The 18,602-nt window shown below is 42.8% G+C and overlaps 1 protein-coding gene across 4 annotated transcripts in view; it reads left to right on the top strand.

Moving 5' to 3' along the window:
* The window catches only part of nhsl2 (NHS-like 2), a 148,443-nt gene that overhangs the window by 107,664 nt on the left and 22,177 nt on the right, over window positions 1-18,602 (top strand). For all 4 annotated transcript variants that reach the window (XM_055938521.1, XM_055938522.1, XM_055938523.1 and 1 more), the window contains exon 2: window positions 10,402-10,581. In XM_055938521.1, the coding sequence (XP_055794496.1) occupies window positions 10,402-10,581 (180 nt within the window). The remainder of the gene's footprint in view (window positions 1-10,401; window positions 10,582-18,602) is intronic.

Here is an 18,602-nt window from a genome sequence, read left to right as displayed (position 1 = left end):
TGATCCCCAATCGGAGACAACAATAGACAGCTGCCTCTGATTGGGAACCATACCAGGCCAACATAGAAATACAAAAACTAGAGTACCCACCCTAGTCGCACCCTGATCTAACCCAAATAGAGAATAAAAAGGCTCTCTAAAGTCAGGGCGTGACACATACACTAAATTAGTATTTGGTAGCAATGCCTTTAAATTGTTTAACTTGGGTCAAATGTTTTGGGTAGCCTTCCACAAGCTTCCCACAATAAGTTGGGTGAATTTTGTCCCATTCCTCCTGACAGAGCTGGTGTAACTAAGTCAGGTTTGTAGGCCTCCTGCTCTTTCAGTTCTGCCCAAAAATGTTCTATGGGATTGAGGTCAGGGCTTTGTGATGGCCACTCCAATACCTTGACTTTGTTGTCCTTAAGCCATTTTGCCATAACTTTGGAAGTATGCTTGGGGTCATTGTCCATTTGGAAGACCCATTTGCAACCAAGCTTTACCTTCCTGACTGATGTCTTGAGATGTTGCTTCAATCTATCCAGATACTTTTCCATCCTCATGATGCCATCTATTTTGTGAAGTGCACCAGTCCCTCCTGCAGCAAAGCATCCCCACAACATGATACTGCCACCCCCGTGCTTCATGGTTGGGATGGTGTTCTTCGGCTTGCAAGCTTCCCCCTTTTTCCTCCAAACATAACGATGTTATGGCCAAACAGTTCTATTTTTGTTTCATCTGACCAGAGGACATTTCTCCAAAAAGTAGGATCTTTGTGCCCATGTGCAGTTGCAAACCGTAGTTTGGATTTTTTATGGCGGTTTTGGAGCAGTGGCTTCTTTGCTGAGCGGCCTTTCAGGTTATGTCGATATAGGTCTCGTTTTACTGTGGATATAGATACTTTTGTACCGGTTTCCTCCAGCAACTTCACAAGGTCCTTTGCTGATGTTCTGGGATTGATTTGCTCTTTTCACACAAGTATGTTCATCTCTAGGAGACAGAACGCGCCTCCTTCCTGAGAGTTGTGACGGCTGTGTCAATACTGGTGTTAATACTTGCGTACTATTGTTTGTACAGATGAATGTGGTACCTTCAGGCTTTTTGGAAATGCTCCCAAGGATGAACCAGACTTGTGGACGTCTACAATTTTTTTCTGAGGTCTTGGCTGATTTCTTTAGATTTTCCCATGATGTCAAGTAGAGAGGCACTAAGTTTGAAGGTAGGCCTTGAAATACATCCACAGGTACACCTCCAATTGACTCAAATGATGTCAATTAGCCTATCAGAAGCTTCTAAAGCTTTTTCCAAGTTGTTTTCCAAGTTGTTTAAAGGCACAGTCAACTTAGTGTATGTAAACTTCTGACCCACTGGAATTGTGATACAGTGAATTGTAAGTGAAATAATCTGTCTGTAAACAATTGTTGGAAAAATTACTTGTGTCATGCACACTTGCTAAAACTATAGTTTGCTAACAAGAAATTTGTGGAGTGGTTGAAAAATGATTGGGATAGGGGGCGGTATTTTGACGTCCGGATGAAAAGCGTGTCTAAAGTAAACTGCCTGCTACTCAGGCCCAGAAGCTAAGATATGCATATTATTAGTAGATCTGGATAGAACACACTCTGAAGTTTCTAAAACTTTTTAAATTATGTCTGTGACTATAACAGAACTTATTTGGCAGGCGAAACCCAAAGGACAAACTATTCAGATTCTTTTTTTTGAGGTCACTCTCTTTTCAATGGGGTTTCATTGGGAATACAGATTTCTAAGCGACTTTCTTGCAGTTCCTATCGCTTCCACTGGATGTCAACAGTCTTTAGAAATTGGTTGAGGTTTTTCCTTTGAGAAATTAAGAAGTAGCACTGTTCAGAATGAGAGTAGAAGGAAGTGTACTCTTTGATAGAGGCGCGTGACCTGAAAAGCGCACTCCACATTTTTTTCCTCTGGTATTGAAGACAGTATGTACAGTAAATACCTAAAGGAAAGGACTTTGAAATGTTTGGACAAAGCTTACAGGTAACTTATGAGAAATGTTGTAGTCATTTTGTGCGAGTTGGAACCAGTGTTTTGCTGGATCAAATTGCCAAGTAAATGGACATTTTGGATATATATCGACGGAATTAATCGAACAAAAGGACCATTTGTGATGTTTATGGGATATATTGGAGTGCCAACAGAAGAAGCTCGTCAAAGGTAAGGCCTGAATTATATATTTTATTTCTGCATTTTGTGTCGCGCCTGGAGGGTTGAAAGATGATTGTTTGTTTGCTGGAGTGCTATCCTCAGATAATAGCATTGTTTGCTTTCGCCGTAAAGCCTTTTTGAAATCTGACACGTTGGCTGGATTCACAACAAGTGTAGCTTTAATTTGGTATATTGAATGTGTGATTTCATGAAAGTTAAAAAAAAAAAGTTATTTATTTGAATTTGGCGCTCTGCATTTTCACTGGATGTTGGTCAGGTGGGACGCTACCGTCCCACATATCCCAGAGAGGTTAAGGTTGCATTGACACATCCATAGCCTGAGCAGAAACCAGATTGCATACCTGAGAGAATACTATAGACATCAAGAAAACCAGTCAGCTGATTATTGACAAGTTTTTCAACACTTTTAATAAACAGGGCAAAATCTAAATTGGCCTTTAACAATTAGGATCAGCTCCCTTTAAATATTTTGGCCTTCCGGATAGCCTGAGTGCACTTATTTCTAATTTTAATGAGTATGCGTGTGCCGAGCGATTTGCCAAATGGAATTCTTGAGGTGGAGTAACTCTATGACGTCTATGACAATTCAGGACAGGTCGTTTCACTGAGCAGCCATTACAAACACAGGCTGTAAAACAGTGATCACTCATTTCATTACAGAAAACGCCAGACTGATACCTATCAGGATTATTTGTAAGGATAAAATCAAGGAGAGTAGCCTTTTCTGGGTGTTTGGAGGCATACCTTGTGGGTATTGGCCTGGTTTGATAACTACCTCTCTCAAAGAGTGCAGTGTATAAACTCAGAACATCTGCTGTCTCAGCCACTGCCTGTCACCAAGAGAGTACCCCATGGCTCAATCCTAGCCCCACTCTCTTCTCAAATTACATCAACAATATAGCTCAAGCAGTAGGAAGCTCTCTCATCCTTTTATATGCAGATGATACACTTATGCTCAGCTGGCTCCTCCCCGGATTTTGTGTTAAACGCTCTACCACAAAGCTTTCTTAGTGTCCAACAAGCTTTCTCTGCCCTTAACCTTGTTCTGAACACTTCCAAAACAAAGGTTATGTGGTTTGGTAAGAAGAATGCCCCTCTCCCCACCGGTGTGATTACTCCCTCTGAGGGTTTAGAGCTTGAGAGTACTTGGGAGTATGGCTAGACTGTACACTGTTCTTCTCTCAGCACATATCAAAGCTGCAGGCTAAGGTTAAATCTAGACTTGGTTTCCTCTATCGTAATCGCTCCTCTTTCACCACCGCTGCCAAACTAACACTGATTCAGATGACCATCTTACCCATGCTAGATTACGGAGACATAATTTATAGATCGGCAGGTAAGAGTGCTGCCGAGAGGCTAGATGTTCTTTACCATTCGGCCATCAGATTTGCCACCGATGCTCCTTATAGGACACATCACTGCACTCTATATTCCTCTGTAAACTGGTCACCTCTGTATACCCGTCGGAAGACCCACTGTTTGATGCTTATTTATAAAACCCTCTTAGGCCTCACTCCCCCATATCTGAGATATCTACTGCAGCCCTCATCCTCCACATACAACACCTGTTCTGCCGGTCACATTCTGTTAAAGGTCCCCAAAGCACACATATCCCTGGGTCGCTCCTCTTTTCAGTTCGCTGCAGCTAGCGACTGGAACGAGCTGCAAAAAACACTCAAACTTGACTGTTTTATCTCCATCTCTTTATTAATTAAAAGACTCAATCATGGACACTCTTACTGACAGTTGTGGCTGCTTCGTGTGATGTATTGTTGTCTCTACCTTCTTGCCCCTGGTGCTGTTGTCTGTGACCAATAATGTTTGTACCATGTTGTGCTGCTGCCATGTTGTGTTGCTACCATGTTGTTGTCATGTTGTGTTGCTACCATGCTGTGTTTTCATGTGTTGCTGCCATGCTATGTTGTTGTCTTAGGTCTCTCTTTATGTAGTGTTGTGGTGTCTCTCTTGTCGTGACGTGTGTTTTGTCCTATATTTTTTACATTTTTTATCCCAGCCCCCGTCCTCGCAGGGGGCCTTTTGCCTTCTGGTAGGCTGTCATTGTAAATAAGAATTTGTTCTTAACTGGCTTTCCTGTTTTTTTAAAGCACACATTTTTTAAGAGTCACTGTGTGATTCAAACCTTGTTTTGTAGTATTTCTGTGTCAGAACTAAAGTCTCCTCAAGGTCGTATTGGCTTCCAGTGTGAGCTGAGACTGTTGTGATTGGTAATAGATGTATGCACAACTTTAACAGTTTCATATAAGACTGTAAGACTAATCCGTAAATAACACACTCCGAGGGGCATACATTAGTCATAGAGAACCAAACGAAATAGAAACAGCAACACATCACTAAAATGTGTTTGTGCTTATATTATTTTGTGTGTGTACGTGTACTTGTCTGTGTGTCCTCTCTGCATATGTGACTGCATCTTTCCCTATGTCTCTTGCGCGCGCTCTCTCTCTCGCTCTCTCTCTCTCTCGCGCTCTCTCTCGTGATCTGTCTCTGTCTCTCTCTCGCGTGGTCTGTCTCTGTCTCTCTCTCTCTCTCTCTCTCTTTGTCTCTGTCTCTCTCTTTGTCTCTCTGTCTCTCCGTCTCTCTCTCTCTCCCTCTCTCTCTCTCTCTCCCTCTCTTTGTCTCTCCGTCTCTCTGTCTCTCTGTCTCTCTGTCTCTCTCTGTCTCTGTGTGTGTCTGAGTGGGTCTTATGAAAGTGTCACTATGGTGTAAGCTCTTTCTGCCACGTTATTTTTGTCGTCTCTCCCCTTTAGTATTTAATGAGACAATAGTGAGAAGCTGGGTTTGGAGGGAATATCAGGGTAGAAGTCACCCGTATGCAGAGATTCTAGGATCAGCTTACCCTCCCCAAAGCCTAACCTTAAAGCTGGAATACTTAATTGGTGAAACTTCCATGTCTGTTTGGGATATTGCAACAACAAAGAAGTTACTGCAAACAACGTACACAGTTTTGTCCCCCCTCGGACATACAGTTGGAAGTTTACGTACACCTTTGCCAAATACATTTAAACTCAGTTTTTCACAATTCCTGACATTTAATCCTAGTAAAACTTCCATGTCTTAGGTCAGTTAGCATCACCACTTCATTTTAAGAATGTGAAATGTCAGAATAATAGTAGAGAGAATGATTTATTTCAGCTTTTATTTCTTTCATCACATTCTCAGTGGGTCAGAAGTTTACATACACTCAATTAGTATTTGGTAGCATTGCCTTTAAATTGTTTAACTTGGGTCAAATGTTTTGGGTAGCCTTCCACAAGCTTCCCACAATAAGTTGGGTGAATTTTGGCCCATTCCTCCTGACAGAGCTGGTGCAACTGAGTCAGGTTTGTAGGCCTCCTTGCTCGCGCACGCTTTTTTTTAGTTCTGCCCACAAATGTTCTATAGGATTGAGGTCAGGGCTTTGTGATGGCCACTCCAATACCTTGACTTTGTTGTCCATAACCCATTTTACCACAACTTTGGAAGTATGCTTGGGCTCATTGTCCATTTGGAAGACCCATTTGCAACCAAGCTTTAACTTCCTGACTGATGTCTTGAGATGTCGCTTCAAAATATCCACCAACTTTTCCTCCAGAATGATACCATCTATTTTGTGAAGTGCACCAGTCCCTCCTGCAGCAAATAACCCCCACAACATGATGCTGCCACCCCCATGCTTCACGGTTGGGATGGTGTTCTTCGGCTTGCAGGCCTTTCCATTTTTCCTCCAAACATAACGATGGTCATTATGGCCAAACAGTTATATTTTTGTTTCATCAGACCAGAGGACATTTCTCCAAAAAGTACGATCTTTCTCCCCATGTGCAGTTGCAAACCATAGTCTGGCTTTTTTATGGTGGTTTTGGAGCAGTGGCTTCTTCTATGCTGAGCGGACTTTCAGGTTACAGTGGGGCAAAAAAGTATTTAGTCAGCCACCAATTGTGCAAGATCTCCCACTTAAAAAGATTAGAGAGGCCTGTAATTTTCATCATAGGTACACTTCAACTATGACAGACAAAATGAGAAAAAAAATCCAGAAAATCACATTGTAGGATTGTAGGACACATTGTAGCATGACTGACTGAATGGAGATTACGATCTGGCAGAGTGGAAGTGGTAGGACTGAGTACTTGGAGTTGTCTTGATTATGGAACAGGTTGCAGCTGGTGGGGATCTGCTCTGACTCAGCACACCTGTCTCCAACGAGAGAGAGAGAGAGAGAGAGAGAGAGAGAGAGAGAGAGAGAGAGAGAGAGAGAGAGAGAGAGAGAGAGAGAGAGAGAGAGAGAGAGAGAGAGAGAGAGAGAGAGAGAGAGAGGAGAGAGAGAGAGAGAGAGAGAGAGAGAGAGAGAGAGAGAGAGAGAGAGAGAGAGAGAGAGAGAGAGAGAGAGAGAGAGAGAGAGAGACAGAGAGAGAGGAGAAGAGAGAGAGACAGAGAGGAGGAGAGAGAGAGGAGAGAGAGAGAGAGAGAGAGGAGAGAAGAGAGAGAGAGAGAGAGAGAGATTTTTTTTCTTCAAGCTGTTTAAAGGCACAGTCAACTTCGTGCACCTAGCCCTCAGAACACAGCCTCAATTCGTTGGGACATGGACTTTACAAGGTGTCGAAAGCGTTCCACAGGGATGCAGGCCCATGTTGACTCCAACGCTTCCCACCGTTGTGTCAAGTTGGCTGGATGTCCTTTGAGTGGCGGACCATTGTTGATACACATGGGACACTGTTGAGCGTGAAAAACTCAGCGGTGTTGAAATGCTTGATACCCTCAAGCCAGTGTGCCTGGCATCTACTACCATACCCATTCAAAGGCACTTAATATTTTGTCCTGCCCAGTCACCCTCTAAATGGCACACATGCACAATCCATGTCACAATTGTCTCAAGGCTTAAACATCCTTCTTTAACCTGTCTCCTCCACTTCATCCACACTGATTGAAGTAGATTTAACAAGTCACACCGATAAGGGATCATACTGTAGCTTTCACCTGGTCAGCAATGTTCCCTCAATTTTCTTTTCCGGCACTGAGCTAATTTCAGGTCTGTTGAACTCAAACGTTGTGAAAATTCTGTGCAACTTCCAGCACGTGCTTACTGTGAACACTGAGGCTGTACCCACTTTAAGTTAGTTTTAGCAGCAGTCAAGTATTCTACTGTGGCTATCTGATCATAATGTAGGACTACCAGAGTGGCCTACCATCAAAAACAATGGAGAAAATGCATCCCATAACATTTTAACATGGAAATATATTTACGCCCTGCCTATAGGCTACTTAGCTCATTCAAGCCTGTCTCAAAATACAACACTGCCCTTTTAAGACAAAAAAAGCTCTGTAAAAAAAAGAAGCTATTTACCTGACTCGCTTTTCAAAGATGTCTAGAAATGCACACGTTTTGTCCTCTTGTAGAAAGCAATCCCTCCCCCACTGCTGACTACAAATGATCTATAACTGGGCTAATAATACACTAACCAGCAAAGGATATGAATGAATGTACAAATGTGCACACGTCGCTACATGTAGCTCTCGCTTTGATCTCAAAACAAGCGCATCTACTCAGGACTGCTCATGCTGTAAACACAGTCCAGTTCAAAGTGAATAGCACATATCCCTATATGGCAATGGTCTATTTGCATATAGGACTGCTGCAGCTCTGATTGGTTATGGCACACCTGTCTGTGTATAGTACGGGCCTGAGTCAGATGCCTGTCAATGCAATAGAATCATACTCCGATGTTTTCTGCCTACAACAAAATCTCTTGCATACTTAGTTTTGCATAGTTTATTTTGTTTCAGTACGTTGCATTGAAAGTGGCTAATTGCACACGTGTTAATTCGATCCCAATTCCCACAGTAAAGGGAAACGTTGATAGTGGTAACTAATGGGGAAAACTCTAGAAAGTTGAGTGAAGTTCAATCTCGTGCGTCTCTGCGCAGGCTGATATTTCTACTGTGCGGCAGTCCCGTGGAGCTGCATGCGTGCGCACGTGCACAGCGTATAGGGAATGTTGTAGGTCAGTCTATGTTATGGAAAGAGCAGGTGTTCTTAATGTTTTGTCCAATCAGTGCCAGACACTCCTCACATCCATTTCATCAACAAAATAAAAACATGGATTCGATCTTCAACCATTAGGGATATAACTCTTAAACTCATCTCAGATCAGTGTTTAAAGGTGACTTCTACTACTTAATTCTACTGCCCAGGGCACAGGCGCTGGCAAGTCCCCTTTGCCAATAGTTAAGATGGCTGCTGGCCACTCATATCTGCCCTAAAGAAATGTGGTGGTCTGTAAGGACCCTGACCTCTGTATTAGAGGTCAACGGAGGTTGAGCTCTAACTTTCTCTCTCTCTCTTACACACACTCACACACACACACACACACACACACACACACACACACACACACACACACACACACACACACACACACACACACACACACACACACACACACCCTTCAGTGACCAGCGATGCATAGACAGCTGTCTTTTTCTTCTTATTTTCTGTTATCTCTCCATCTCTTCGATCCTCCTCTAAAACACTGTGGTTACATAAGAGAAAAGGAGAGGAAAGGAGGAGAGAAGATGAGGGAGAGGAGAGGAGGAAGAGCACATTAATTCCAGTGTAGAGGAACTGCTGCTGAGCTGGTAATTAAGTAGACTCTGATAACCTTACGGGAGATAAGAGGTTTTCCCTGTACCGGAGCTACCGTTACGTCCCCTCTATGTCTCTCTCTCTCTCTCTCTCTCTCTCTCTCTCTCTCTCTCTCTCTCTCTCTCTGTACCACTCTCTCTCTCTCTCTCTCTGTACCACTCTCTCTCTCCCTCTCCTCTCTCTCTGTCTTCTCATTCTCTCTCTTTCTCAATATCTCTTTCTGTCTCTCTCTCTCTCTCCCTCTCTCTTTCTCTCCCCCTCTTATCCCGTCTTTCCCTTGTCTCTCTTCTCCCTCTCTTTGCGTCTCTCTCTGTTTCTTTGCAGATCGCACCGCTTCTGATTTCTCTCCCTCGCTCGGATTGGTTGTTATGATTTGTTCTGGATTTATGAATTGTTGTTCTGTTTATGCTGATTATGCTGATTTCAGTGATTATTTTTGTTATCATGATTATCTAACTGTTTTATTATTCAGCTGTGTGGGAGCCTGCTCTCTCCCTCCCCTACTCTTCCTGACAACACACACACACACATACACCAGAGGGATAACTGTAGTTCCAAGGCGAAATTTGACGTTTGTACAGGTCCCCATGATGTTGGGAGACACTGTCAAAACCGGTTACTAGGGGCAAAAACAAACATAAAAAAGGTGTGCCCCTCCCTGGGATTGAACCCACAGTCTACAGAGCTGGCACTTGCAGCTTAGTCCACTCCGCCATCAAACCACAATGATATCAAGCCCAGTTGGAATCAATGCCTTTAATTTTTAACCCTATCCAAACCTTAACCCTTAAAGGGATACTTCAGGATTTTGCCAACTAAGCCCTTTATCTCCCTCCCCAGAGTCATAAATGGCATCCATGAGTTAAAGGGCTTCATTGCCAAAATCTCAAAGTATCCCTTTAACTGAACACCAGTCTAAATACATGCCTAAATTTAACCCTAGAGTCATTTCTGTGTGCCTACATTTAACACATTTGTCACAGAAAGTGAGGCGATCAAGTCAGTTTACAAATACCTTTGTCCCTGGACGTACCGAGATGAAGTCAGACTGTGATATCTTGTTGCAACACACACACACACACACACACACACACACACACCTTCCTTTCCTTTCTCTAATAACAATCCCTCCCTTCACACCCAGCTATTATGTAACACAAGTCTCTGGGTATTAGTTATGCAAATGTCATCAATTTGTATTTACGTATGATCTATCGCCCCCCCCCCCCCCCCCCCCTCTCTCTCTATGTCCCTCCTCCCCCTCCCTCTCTCTGCATCACTCCCTCTGTATTTGCATCTCAATCTCTGTATCTCTCCTTCCCTCTGCCTTCTCTTCTCTCGCTCTCTCCATCTCTGTCTGTATCTCCACCTCCCTCCTCTCTCTCTCTCTCGCTGTTCTCTTGCTCTACCTCTCTCTCTCTCTCTCCTCTCTCTCTCACTGCCACTGTATCCCCTTTCCTCCCTCCATCTCTCCACCCTCCCTCTCCCACTCCTTTCTCCACCCTCTTTATCCATCTACTATCCCTCCTTCTCTCCTCCCCTCTCTACCACTCTCTTCTCTCCATCCCTCTCTCCAGTCAACACCAACTTGGACGCGGAGTCGAAGCGTAGTGCGGCTTCGTCGTCGACGGCGACATCGGCCCACTTCCGGTCTCCATGGCAACAGAGCGTGAATGTGTTTGGCTCGTGGAGCAGGCCGGACTGTGTTCAGGAGCTCCATCAGGAGGCTCAGCTTAACCTGCAGAGCCTGCTGCAAGGTACAGTAACTAACCCTGGGTGTGTGTGTGTGTGTATGTCGGGAGTGTGTGTGTGTCGGGAGTGTGTGCGTGTGTTGGGAGTCTGTGTGTGTGTGGGGTGGAGGGTGTAGGTTGGGGATTGAGGAGGACAAGGGGTGACAATCTCTGTTTATGTGATGAAAGACGCCGCTGTCGTGTTTTTATGTGATGGTGTGTGTGTGTGTTTGAGAGAGGAGGTCGATGTGAGGGGACCTTGCTGCCATCTTTACAGTAATCCATTCTGTTCCCCTCTCTGTTTATACCAAATATGCTGGTTATGTGTTCCTCTCTCTCGCTCTCTTTCCCTCATCCTTTCTCTCACACCCCTCCTCTCTCTCTCTCTCTCTCTCTCTCTCTCTCTCTCTCTCTCTCTCTCTCTCTCTCTCTCTCTCTCTCTCTCTGCCTCATACTAACCCATGACTGCCCTTCTGTGTGATCAGTTACCCTGGTTTAGATTGGCAGCTTAGATTATGGCTGCGTCCCAAATGGCACCGTATTCCCTATACAGTGCACTACTTTTGACCAGACCATAGGGCGCTATATAGTGAATAGGGTGCCATTGTGGATGTAGATTTAGATTTATCTCTGTAGGTTAAGCCTTCCCTTCTTCCTTAACTGAATGAACAGATGAATGAATAACTGAATGAATGAAAGAACGCTTACTTACTGCCAATGCGTCGTCAGGTTGCATTCCCCTCCTTTTTCCTTCCCTCTCTTCCCCTCGCTCTCATTCATGTTCTCTCTTCTCTCTTTCAATCTCTCGCTGTTTCATTTCTCTCTCTCCACATCTGTGTGTTCCTGACTGTACCGCATCGGTCAGAATGCAATGATGGAGATGAGGAATCCAGGTTTAGGGGTATTTATTACACACACAGTTGAACACCGGAACGCACAAAAAGGCACATGGGAGAGAGGATTTGGATGGTGATCAGAAGTTGGGGTTTGTAAGGCCTTGGAGAAAGGATTGGATGTGTTTGATTAGGAAGGATGTGGTGGTCTGGAAGGAAGACGAACAGACTGCCAGGACTAAACATATCCAATGATCAATTAGCATTAGCTCATTTTATGGATTTGACCCCCTTTTTCTCCACAATTTCGTGATATCCATTTGCAAACTTGTCTCATCGCTGCAACTCCCCAACGGGCTCGGGAGTGGCGAAGGTCGAGTCATGCGTCCTCTGAATCATGACCCGCCAAACCTCGCTTCTTAACACCTGCCTGCTTTACCCGGAAGCCAGCCGCACCAATGTGTTGGAAGAAAACACAGTTCAACTGATGACCGAAGTCAGTCTGCAGGCGCCTGTTCTGCCACAAGGAGTCGCTAGAGCGCGGTTGAGCCAAGTAAAGCCCCCCAGCCAAACCCTCCCCAAACCCAGACGACGCTGGGCCAATTGCGGGCCACTCTATGGGACTCCCGGTCCCATTTAACTCAGGAGGCCAAGTTCACTATATCTTGCCTGGAAATGCAGTGCTTGCACTTTCGGGACTATTTTATTAGTACTGTTGTTGCTAGACAATTTAAGTCAAGTTCACTCTTTCAACTTTTAGAACCATGTAACTAATTGACTGGTTAAATGGTCTGTTCTCATGATTAATGGTCTGTCTTCTTGGTCTTAAATTAGAGCGTTGTCACGGTGTGTCTGTGTGTATCTGTGTGTACAGTATCAGTCAATGGTTTGGACACACCTACTCTTCAAGGCTTTTTCTTTATTTTTACTATTTTGTACATTGTAGAATAATAGTGAAGATATCAAAATGACGAAATAACACATATGGAATCATGTACTGTAGAATTCCAAAAAGTGTTAAACAAATTCTTCAAAGTAGCTGCCCTTTGCCTTGATGACAGCTTTGCACAATCTTGGCATTCTCTCAACCAGCTACACCTGGAATGCTTTTCAAACAGTTTTGAAGGAGTTCCCACATATGCTGATCACTTTTTGGCTGCTTATCCTTCACTCTGCGGTCCAACTCATCCCAAACTTGAGGTCAGGTGATCTGATACAGCTCTCCATCACTCTCCTTCTTGCTTACACAGCCTGGAGGTGTGTTAGGTCATTGTCTTGTTGAAAAACAATTGATAGTCTCACTAAGCGCAAACCAGAAGGGATGGCATATCGATGCTGGTTAAGTGTGCATTGAGTTCTAAATAAATCACAGACAGTGTCACCAGCAAAGCACCCCCATACCATCACGCTTCCTCCTCCATGCTTCACGTGGGAATCACACATGCGGAGATCATCCATTCACCTACTCTGCGTCTCACAAAGACATGGCGGTTGGAACCAAAAATCTCAAATTTGGACTCATCAGACTAAAGTACAGATTTCCACCGGTCTAATTTCCATTGCTCATGTTTCTTGGCCCAAGCAAGTCTCTTCTTATTATTGGTGTCCTTTAGTAGTGGTTTCTTTGTAACAATTCGACCATGAAGGCCTGATTCACGCTGTCTCCTCTGAACAGTTGATGTTGAGATGTGTCTGTTAATTAAACTCTGTGAAACATTTATTTGGGCTGCAAATAAAGGTAACTGAGGTGCAGTTAACTCTAATGAACTTATCCTCTGCAGCAGAGGTAACTCTGGGTCTTCCTTCCCTGTGGTGGTCCTCATGAGAGCCAGTTTCATCATGTTGTTTTTGACTGCACTTGAACTTTTTCTGGATGAACTGATGCCTTTAAGTAATGATGGACTGTCGTTTCTCTTTGCTTATTTGAGCTATTCTTGCCATAATATGGACTTGGTCTTTTATCAAATAGGGTTATCTTCTATATACCACCCCTACCTTGTCACAACATAACTGATTGGCTCAAACACAGTAAGAAGGAAACAAATTCCACAAATTCATTTTTAACAAGGCACACCTATTAATTGAAAAGCATTCCAAGTGACTACCTCATGTAGCTGGTTGAGAGAATGCAAAGTCATCAAGGGTGGCTACTTTGAAGAATCACAAATATAAAATATAAACTGCTGGAAAAGCATTCCAGGTGAAGCTGGTTGAGAGAATGCCAAGATTGTGCAAAGCTGTCATCAAGGCAAAGAGCTGCTACTTTGAAGAATTTGTTTAACACCTTTTGGGTTACGACATGATTCCATATGTGTTATTTCATCGTTTTGATGTCTTCACTATTATTCTACAATGTAGAAAATATTAAAATTAAAGAAAAACCCTTGAATGAGTAGGTGTGTCCAAACCTTTGACTGATACTGCGTGTGTGTGTGTGTGTGTGTGTTAGTTTAGAAGCCTTATAGTCGTTTGTCAACCAGAAATAGGTGTTGTCAGTGCAGGCCTGAGCTCTTCAGGCGCTAGATGTTAATTGTATTAGTCCTATTATACAGACAGATAATCTATTGCTATTCTCTCTATTCAATACTGGCTATTGAACTGTTGTTAAAACAAGCCTGGATGGTCAACCACTGTAGTGGTCTTTGTATAGGGACAGCGCTAGACTACGTCCCAAATGGCACCCTATTCCCTATGTAGTGCACTACTTTTGACCAGAGCCCTATGGGCCATGTACATAGGGAATAGGGTGCCATTTGGGACTTAAGCATAGAGATTGTGAGTTTTGTGTTCAAGGCCCTGTTCGAATATGTTTGAAATGCATCCTTCCTTCCTTGAAATGATCACTGATCTGACATGAGACCACGGATTGATTGTCACTCACTTAGTTGGATCTGGGGTTGATTCCAATCTGTTAAATGTCTCCCTTTCTTACCCCCTTGACCCCTTGCTCCCTGCACCCATTCTGTCCTTGTGTCCTTTCCTCATTCCCTTGTCAACCCTCCGCCTGAGTCCTTGAAGGAGTGGATAATATTGCGGAGATATTACCTCCATTTTTACTGCTGATCATTTTCATGTCATCAACAAAGACCGATGGGAAAGGAATCATTAATCTGGTCACTAGCTACAACAAACTCCATATTGACAGTCATAACTGTACAAAACCACCCATAGCCTTTCCACCAACCCTAAGGCCCTCCTTAGAATAGGCTAATCATCGATTGTCAATGTTCAATCACGAGTACAGAGGAATGAGACAGAAGCTGCAACCCGAATGTCACCCTATTCCCTATATAGTGCACTACATTTGACCAGGACCCATACGGTTCCCCATAGCCCCCTGGTCAAAAGTAGTGCACTACATAGGGAATATGGTGCCATTGGGGACATGGGCAGACCGAGATGGACAGAAGAAAAGAATGAGACAGAAGAGGGATAGACAGGCTGTATGTTATCAGACGACCTCGTTGGACTGAAAGAGGGGTATTGTTCCTCCTGTACTCCCCCCATTCCTTCACTGGGGAGATAAGAAAGGGTGACCCCATTTTTAACCGGTCCCAGTTGCTTGTCTTGTTAGGGGTGGCTGGGTCTGAGTATGAAAGGGCACACACACACACACACACACACACGGATATAGTGCATACAAACAAAACACACACACTTAGTGATGCATGAGTGGAGAGGGCGACTTGTCTGGACAAGGGGTTAATGATGGGAGGGAGGAGGAGGGGGGGACTGGCCCTAATTATCGCTGTGTGTGTGTGTGTGTGTGGGAGTGTCTAGCATACCTTCACACACCAACCAGTGCCAATAGACCCCAATAGCCCTGTCCTATTCCTTTACTATACTGTAGTGTATGCCAGTAACCATATGGACTAGCTACGTGTCTCTCTCTGCCCGCCATCCTCCTCCCTCTATCTCTGCATGCGATCTGGTGAGTTGAACTTGAGTTGCGTGACATCTAGCTAATTGGCAAGTGATTCTGTGCGTGTGTTCTGTGTATTCAGTTGAAGGATTCCTGTTGACTATTATTAGCGTAAAATTAAATGGAGTCGCACACTCTATATACAAGCTCCCAGTAATTTAATGGGTAAACCACCAACGTTTCGGCATCACTGTGCATTCTTCTGCTTGCATAACAAACAGTAGCAAGCTTATCATTTCGTCCCAACTGGCTCCGTATGGGCCCTGGTCAAAAGTAGTGCACTACATAGGATATAGGGTGCCATTAGGCACCTCCAGTCACTTTTTTTCAACTCGTTGTATTGTTACTTTTAAGTTCGAATCCTTAGTGGTGAAACTGCCAAGTCTGTTTGCGATTTTACACGGCCTTACTACAATGAACACTTTTTTCCCCTTATTGAACATCATTGAACATCATTGAACATCATTGCACGTGCGATAGAGCAGCGGACTGTCTACTACGATGTCTACTTTTCTCCCCTTGATGCTGGAGCTCCTCTCCACTGTTTAACAAACCAAACAAGAACAACAACAAATGAGCCTGGGGCGGCCAATTGCGCTTTTTCCCTTAATGTAGATGTCAGTTTTACTTGCTCCGCATTTTCTTCTATTTGTTTCTATTTAGGGGTGGATCAGCTTAATATTGTGGGAAAGATTTGTTGCTTCCATCAATGTAATTGTCTGCATCATTTCCAATCCCCCATATCTTTTTTTGGTAAATATATATCCATATACATACATGTACAGTACATATGCATACATATGCATACATAAACATTCATACCTATATACTACTTATACTTTTTTTAGAATATACCTTTATTATTCCACGCAAACCCTACCACCCTTCCCCCAACTGGAGTAAACTAATAAACAATAACACCTAGGCTTCTACCTTCAGTTTATACATATTGTACACATTTTACAGACACAATCTATTTTACAATAGTTATATATTCTGTGCCATTTTTTTTCCTCTATTTCTGATGTCCATCCAGTTTGATTTCTATTTGTAACTGTGCTATTTCACTTTTTTTTTTAACCTATATACATTTTAAAGACCCGTATGTTTTACATTGGTTATCTTGTTATTAGTTCCACCCTTCAGCTCCATTCAACCCTTCACATATATCTCTTAACACCATCCATTTTGGATTTCTATTTTGCCATATATTTTTCAACTGTGCTGTGATGTTTCACAAAAGTACTGAACCTTTCTATTCTCATAGAATTATAATTATTTTTGCTAAAATAATTATAATATTATTGATTGATTGACAATGGCTTTTCAAATCACATAGTATTGCTATCTGCAGCGTTAGTTCTAGGCAAATGTTGCAATTTTTCAGCCATTCCTGGACCTGTGACCAAAAATGAGCTACATATGGACAGTACCAAAATAAATGATCAAATGACTCTACCTCCTCACAGCAAAATCTGCAGAGCTGGGAAGATTGTATACCCTATATATATATAACATTCTATTGGTTGCAAGAATTTTGTATAGTGATTTAAATTGGAAAATTTGAATTTTTAATCCGGCGTTGTTTTGCGTGTCAATTCATAAACCATGTGCCATGGAATGGGTACATCAAACATCTCTTCCCAACTATTTTGCAATTTATATGGCACAGCTGTCAATTTTTTGGTCCTTTTTTGGTCCAAGTGAAATTGGTATATGTTTTTATTTATCACAATTTTCTTTAACCATTTATGTTCTTTAATGCAGGGCCGACAGACAAGTTCCTTACTTTTTTCCCCTTCTACTTGCCTCTTCCATTTTTGTGGTAATGCTGCAATTAGTTGCTTGTAATCTAGGGTAGACCAGACATATACATATGTCTGTGTTAGCTGCATGTGTGACGTAACTCCACCAGTCCTATTTATGATATCATTCCCTAAGATTATACCTTTTTTAAACATTTCATCGAAAAATAGTTTTTTTTAATCAATTAGTATATTTGAGTTTAACCACAGTATTTGTGGTATTATTTGTTCTGAAATTGCAACCAACTGAAATTGCAACCAACCTTCTAAGGCTTGTTTAAAAAATAGCGATATTTTGGACATTATTTCCTTTTCAAACAACCGAAAGTGAGCAGTTGTAATCTGAATACAGGGAAAAAGGCCATTCTTGATCATGGGGTTAGACATTCCTACCAATTTACTAGAGAACCAGTTTGGATTTAAGTATAACTTTTGTATGACTGATGCCTTTAGTGTGAGGTCGAATGCTTTAATATTTAATCATTTCTGCCCTCCGAATTCTTATTCGTTACATAAATAGGCCCCTGACAGGCTTGCCATTCCAAATAAAATTGAATATTTTTTGTTCATATAATTTAAAAAGCAGGTCGCTAGGTGTAGGCAAAACCATACGCAAATAGGTCAACTGTGATATGACTAAAGAGTTCATCTTGGATGATTTTTCCACAAATAGACAGGTATTTTCCTTTCCATTGTAGCAAGATCTTACTTGTTCAGGATTTAGCATTAGCATGTTTTAGCGTCAATCGTATAGCTTTTAATGGCTTTTATTCTCTAAATATATTGACACATTTCCATACAGGATTTACCTCAGTGTTTTTCCCAAAAGGCTCAGACTTTCCCATCTATGCAAGCTGGCACCCGTGTCTCACTGCGCCATCATTTACGCCTGAGGTACTGACCTGTTGCACCCTCTACAACCACTGTGATTATTATTTGACCCTGCTGGTCATCTATGAACGTTTGAACATCTTGAAGACCAATCTGGCCTTAAATGGCCATGAACTCTTTTAATCTCCACCCGGCACAGCCAGAAAAGGACTGGCCACCACTCAGAGCCTGGTTCCTCTCTAGGTTTCTTCCTAGGTTCCTGCCTTTCTAGGGAGTTTTTCCTAGCCACCGTGCTTCTACATCTGCATTGCTTTCTGTTTGGAGTTTTAGGCTGGGTTTCTGTAAAGCACTTTGTGACATCTGCTGAAGTAAAAAGGGCTTTATAAATACATTTGATTGATTAACACTGCCCTCACTTGGGGCCAAAGCCAATCCACTGGAACTTTTCAGCTATAATTTGCATAGCAATGGCTAACTGTGAACTCTAAAATATTCTCACAAAGCAACGGTTTTTATTATGCAGAGGTTGTGGATTCTTCTCTTCACAAGTCTTCGCTGTCAGCCAGAGTTAAGCAAACACAATTTCCCTAGTATAACATAAGGGTGTATAGACTAGTGCAACACTGGTGTTACAGTCGACAAGCAGCATACTGTAGC

This window comes from Salvelinus fontinalis, chromosome 11 (genome assembly GCF_029448725.1).
Source record: "Salvelinus fontinalis isolate EN_2023a chromosome 11, ASM2944872v1, whole genome shotgun sequence".
Classification (NCBI taxonomy): domain Eukaryota; kingdom Metazoa; phylum Chordata; class Actinopteri; order Salmoniformes; family Salmonidae; genus Salvelinus; species Salvelinus fontinalis.
This window is presented reverse-complemented; position numbering and strand designations above follow the sequence as displayed.